Source organism: Oncorhynchus clarkii, chromosome 7 (genome assembly GCF_045791955.1).
Source record: "Oncorhynchus clarkii lewisi isolate Uvic-CL-2024 chromosome 7, UVic_Ocla_1.0, whole genome shotgun sequence".
Taxonomy (NCBI): domain Eukaryota; kingdom Metazoa; phylum Chordata; class Actinopteri; order Salmoniformes; family Salmonidae; genus Oncorhynchus; species Oncorhynchus clarkii.
In genome coordinates, this window is record NC_092153.1 from 23,511,167 (window position 1) to 23,517,581 (window position 6,415).

The 6,415-nt window shown below is 39.4% G+C and overlaps 1 protein-coding gene across 4 annotated transcripts in view; it reads right to left on the bottom strand.

Annotated features, from left to right (window-relative positions):
* The window catches only part of LOC139413084 (zinc finger E-box-binding homeobox 2-like), a 77,065-nt gene extending 71,887 nt beyond the window's left edge, over positions 1-5,178 (bottom strand). For 2 of the 4 annotated variants that reach the window (XM_071160131.1, XM_071160129.1), the window contains exons 1-2: positions 4,981-5,178; positions 3,298-3,456 (exon numbers count right to left, since the gene is read on the bottom strand). In XM_071160131.1, the coding sequence (XP_071016232.1) occupies positions 3,298-3,370 (73 nt within the window). In that variant the 5' untranslated portion in view covers positions 3,371-3,456; positions 4,981-5,178. The remainder of the gene's footprint in view (positions 1-3,297; positions 3,457-4,980) is intronic. The other 2 variants (XM_071160130.1, XM_071160128.1) reach the window with 1 other exon arrangement.
* Between the last annotated feature and the right edge of the window lie 1,237 nt (positions 5,179-6,415).

Here is a 6,415-nt window from a genome sequence, read left to right on the forward strand (position 1 = left end):
AAGGAAAAGGAAGGGGAGATTTTTCTCTTCGACTCGGGAGCAAATGCACCTTAAAAGCAAATGAATAATAGAGATGGACAAAATGTTTAGACTGGAAGGAATCTGCCATTGTTTGGGCTGAAGGCAGGGCTGAGGCTAAAGAATTAGTAGGACTCCTTTATATCTTTAGCGTGAATGCACACAGCCTTTTATAATCACATTCACAGCATTGTATTAAACTATTGGAGCCAGAGAAAGAGAGAGAGAGAGAGAGAGAGAGAGAGAGAGAGAGAGAGAGACAGATAGAAGCTGGAAAGTGTCATCCTTTGGTTTTGTACCTTTAATTATGTAATCAACATATCCTGGAGCATGGTAACATCTATGGAGAGGCTTTCTGTTGATTGAAAATGTATAGGTCTTTGCATTGTATTACAGGAAATGTCAGATAAACAGACCTTTGGAATTGCTACCTTCACATTTGAAACGTCTCCTGAAAAAGTGGTAGCGTTTTTATGTACCAACTCATAAAATGGCACGCCCTGTACAGGCAAAACCACATAAGGCACACAACTCCAACATTACTCCGGAGTTGAACGTAAAACAAAGTAGATGGAGATACAGGAGATGCTGACCAGTACCACTGTCTGTCATTTCCATAGTACATTTCTCTTTACCCATACTGAGAGAGGAATAAAAGTGTGTAAACTGAAAGTATGCCGTGCCAAAGTACTACTTTCTAACAGTACTGATTTGACTAATCCAATTAGAAGGGAAAAGGTTTGTGGAGTACTTTTCCAGCTGTACTTAGAAACACACAGTGAGGTAGAGACCCCGCAGCTGGGTCTGACTTGCAACACCTGGGAAGGCAGGCAGAGAGAAAACTCCAACAAAACTACAGGGTTGCCAATATCACGTTGCACCGAACTGTGAGATTGACTTTACACTCTTTAACTCTGGATGTGATAAGCATGTAAATGTGGGCCTATAGAATCACACGGTGTAGGTGTGTTATCAACAAACAGCGAAGCCAAATACACCATTTATGGCTATAGAACCATTATTGCCTACTATAATGTGACCAAATAACCTAATCTGAATAAATTCACCTGGAATTCCAGAGTCTCACTCTAAGATCAAAATACTGGCTATAGAATTTAGCTATAATTGTGAGTCGAAACGTTTAAATCCTACTCAAAATATTCTACAACTACAGATACATGTTTTCTGGGAAACACGACAAAACTGCCATGCAGAAAAAAACAACATTTATTTCTCTACCCATTTCATAAATAAATCATTTACATCATCAATCTATCAATATTCAAAATATCAGTATGTTGGCTATCGGTCTGATAAGGATCCTCATATATAGCTATATAGGGGTGCTATCTATCGGCCAGACACACAAGCTCAGCACCTATGACATCTCTCCATGCATCCAGGGGAGAAAATGAAATCCACTCTGTCTGAATAGTTCAACCACAGCATTCCCAAAGGGAGAGAGCTATTGAAGGCATCCCATGACGAGAAAATGTAAAAAATTTAAATGGGGAGGGGGGGGGGGGGGACTCCGGGACCACAATGGCATATTCAAAAAATATGATAGAATCTAGAATGTCGAATTTTGACTTGCTCAGTCAGCCTATAATATGTGCACACCACCTCGGCACTGAGGGGGAAGCGACTAAAATAACATGTTAATTATTTTTTTGCATTTGAGAGTGCGTGAGGTTGCTTGCTGCTGTTGCATGGCGGGAACTTGAAAGGATTTTTGTTTCTGACAAATGCAAATGTCAATCATCAGGTGTGTGTTTGTCAGAAAACACTTACTTGAATGGAGTGTTTTAAAGTAATCCAAACTTTTGTTTACTGGAACAGGTGGGGAACTGGTGCTCAGAGGAAAGAACATTCTTATCTCCTAGAAACTACAGTGAAAAGGGGGAACCTACTTTCACTCCTATCTTTTGTTATTCAGAACAACAACAAGCTTGAAGCTACACTTGTAAGCATCAATGACTCTCCTTGTATTGATTGTGCAAAATCAATACACAACACTTAATAAGGAAAAAAGCCACATAAAGGGATACATTTCACAAGTATGAGCAAAATTCAGACGCATTTGATAAGGCTACTTTGTACAACAACAGAGACTGAAAATCCCAGGGACAAAATAAAATGCAAAGCATTCCCGTGTAAGAATATATCTCCGGACCCAGACATGTGGTGATGCTGGATTTACTTGTGCACGGGGTGTATTGTAGTCAACAGTCCACAAAAGGGAAAGGAACAAACGTATATTCCCTCCGAAAAGCGATCCACGACATGGCTCAATAACTCCCAACATGTAACACAGTTCGGTGGGTGGACAAACAGTTGACAATAATAGAGTGACAAATGTATGCTTCGCCGCTATTTGCTCCACACAAAGCACTTCATATTGCTAATAATATAATAAATGACACGAGACACACCCCCGGTCAATATCACCATCTTAGCGCATCTTATTTGGTTACAATAAATTAGTAAACTAAGCTATTGCAGCCTGTTCACTGCGAATTGTCCCCCCCATGTTCTGTTTCATATTATTGTCAATTGCCAACAGTGTGGGACACTAATCATTCCCTACTAAAAGGGGACTATGCTTCGAGAGAAAGTAGATAGACACTACAACAAATAATCTGGGTAAATAAAACGCGAGAACTAAACATACCAATAACGTGTAGACATATACAAATGAATTACATTAATGTCATAATATACTCAGGGGTGTGAGAGTCTAAGCAATGCGTAACATAAGGAACAAACACTTGCTGAAATAAAATACTCAAACAACTAAATCTACAGGTACGTCAAGTACAGAACAGCAAATAAAATTAGTCCTCATCTAACGGGTTTGTCTTGGTGGAAAATAAGGGACTTCGCGACTGAACCGTTATCTGGGCAGGGGGAACTTTCTGAAATTCCTCCCACTGCTACTCAGTCTTTTCGCACAACGATAAACTCTAAACTTATTACAACTTCCATCAAATCGTCTCTGTAAAAATTACGAAATGAGCAAACACGTTGTGCTCCTAATTTCACAACGAAGGATAGACAGTCCCGCCTGTGTACACAGCACAATACTGACACATTACGCATTATTTCCCAGTTAGAAGTGTCCCTTTATTTCCTATGAGACGAGAGCAGAACAGAACACGCATTTGGCAATTCGTAGCCAGCCCCTCTGAACTACAGTCAACAGTGACAACATTACAACTCTAGATCCACAACAAACATATTTCGCAAATGACAGTTTGTTATTTTCCTGTCTTTTCTTACCGTTTTTCCTTCTTGGATTGGCTTGTTTTCGCCTCTTACACCTGGGGCCATCCGCCATGATCTCGTGCTTCATTGATAAGAGTGGATCAGATGGCAGCTCGCATGGACTCGACTCCTTGAATCAGCAGCAGCAGCAGCAGCGGCACGCAGGCTCAATATCTAACAACCAAACACAGGCAGCAACAATGTGGGTACACTGGACCGACTGGGAGTATCCATTTAAATATCAGGCGCCAAATGAAACAGAAAATAATAGAAAACCCAACTGATATACAAAACGTTTATTTTATACCCATGCTAAAGTACGATAAGGGGTCGATCAATGTATTGTTGATCTGTATGATGCCAGTGATCGGGATGATGATAAGTGGAAGTGAACATTGACGACAGGGAAGGAGAGGATGCAGAGAAAGGGGGAGACAGGGAGAAAGATACACCTTCAGCATGAGGAATAATTCACACTGGCCCTGCTGGGTTAAGCATGCGTTTTTACATTGTGTTAATTTAAATAAGAAAAGTTTGATCATTTCTCTTTTTTTTTTATTTTGTGCTGTTTCCATTTTATGTTCTGCTTCGATATATATATATATATATATATATAAAATAATAACTCGTACATCGCAAACAGCAGGCCTACATTGATTTATCCGGGTTCATGTTTTTTTAACCTACATTTTTTAAATTGAGAGTAACCGATATTGATGATGACACAATGTTAAAGTTGTGAGTTCAACGTTAGGCTTTGTGTCAAATGTAAATATCAGAAAGGCAGAAAAAAGAACCGTTTCAATCCGCCAGGCATTATATCACGTACAACACAAGACAATACAAAATAAAGATGATACAAAAAGCTGTGTTGTGAAATACGTAGATCCTAAATGCCTAAATGTAAAAGAACTCCACCATTAATTTACGAACATTACAAAATGTGTTAATTTAAGATTCATTTTAGATTGCATGCGTATTTTATGTTTTTAGGCCTATCATGCTGAAAAACGTACATAAATAAATAAGTAAAAACAGACAAAACATGAAAACATTCATGATTTCAATGGACTAATCGAGCAAAAATTAGTGGGTTAATTTCTGCCATTGGATTGTATTGCTATGGGGAACGACCCACGACAGGAAGAACAAATAAACAAAAAAAACTTACAAATACCACAAAATGATGTGTCAACAAAAATACAATTATCCAGACAGGATATGAAACAGATTATAGCTATCTGAACAAAATAATGTAAATGACGTTGATATGATAAGCGAATATTTACCCTATTGTGAGACAGACAACTTCTACTCTACGAAACCAAAGGATACAGAAAGACACTAACAAAAACGAGTTGGACACAAAAGGGTGCATGCATGGCTCGGTGAAACTGAATCCAAAGCTGAAGAAGACCGAGCTTATTATTTTATTTTTTTCCTCGTGGTTTTTCGGCTCGAAGAGTGGGCTTTTCAGCAAATTCTACAAAACTGCATCTTCTCTGATGAAACGCACTGCAAGCCTAGATATTTAAAGCGCACCGCTCCCTCATCCACCTGTGCAGGTAGAGAAAGTTTAACGTGAACGCAATGCTATAGCACCAAAGCCCCTACAAAAGCTCTAAGTGGCAATCTCTAAAACTATAAATGACCCATTGTATAAAGGTTATTAGTCGAGGTAAAGAAATGGACACATACCTGATTTCCTATAGTAGTATCTTTTCGGTTGACTTCGGTTGTAGTGATAACACGAGACTGCAGCGGTAAGCAATTGTGGAGAGAAATGTGCAGGGATCCTTGCAATGATAATAAAGCCTTAGAAATAGTGGTTCGAGAAGGACCGTTATTCCTGCTAGGGCAGGTTAGGACTGATCTCTTTCAGACACTCCAGGAAACAAACCTGGGGACGGACTGACGTGTTACGCCTCTTCTAATGACATTTTTTCTTTCTCTTTTCTGTAATACAGTGGAGAGGAGAGAACCAACCCTGGGACACGCGCCACCTATCGTCACCGGAGGGGATAATTGAGAAGGACCAAACGTGAGCATCTTTTGCTAAACGTAATACGTTTTTTTCTCTCTCTCTCTCCCAGGCTGTTTGATCCGAGTGAAATGAACTGTGACTGTCGGACTATGACTACCATGTATAGCAGCCGAAGAAGAAATAATATTATCCAGCAGAAGAAAAGTTGGAACACTCTTATTCAACCGACATGACCACAACTGGAAGGTGGAAAACGGACCAAAATGATAGCGTTGGAAGTTTGACTGACTCTCCAACACAGTCTCACACATACCAGGGATGAAAATATAAGGTTTGCGGAGTGTTAAGGAAGTGAGCATCAGCGGTTTGGGTTGTTAATGTTTTATATTTGTAAACGTTTATTTATTTGCCTCCCTCTATGGACGTGCGTTTATTTTTACTATCGCAATAACCACTATGAGTGAAGCATGTATAACGGCGCATGCCCCGTGCACCTACAAGAGCGAAAGAGATGTGTATATTGAGGTGCTTCTCGCACGTGCCAGGTGCAGTCAGGTGCGTACAGGTACTTTCGTTGAAGTTTTCCCGGTGTGTTTTAAACAAAGTCCATGTGAACTCATCTCTCTGACCAGGTTTGAAAGACGTCAAGTGTATACTTCATTCATTTTTTTTCACAGGTGTTATTCAAGGTTATATCGACGAACATATTTCACTCTATTGCAACTATACGACATGGCTATTACTCCAATTCATGTTTCTCCATTTGATTAATTAATATATTTCCTGGTGATGCTGCTGCTTCAATGTATGTCTCTCTCTCGCTGTAAATGGAGAGGAAGGCTCCACCTTTGCAACGCTGTGATTGGTTATGTAAATAAAGTATTATATTTGCTGTCCTGTCCTATGCAGTTATCAACTGTATGGATAATTAAATCATCAATCAAGATGCTCGACTGTTTGATGCCTTTGTCCGAAGCCAATCAAATTCCAGAGAGCTCGGAAGCACAGCTCGAGAGGAAAAGGTGCTCAGCATCTGGCATTAAATGTTCCAAGAGACAGTCGATATAGACAACACAGCTGAAAATAGATTTCTATTAGAGTATTTTTCAATATTTTTTTATCTGCAATTAATTTGAATGAATTATATAT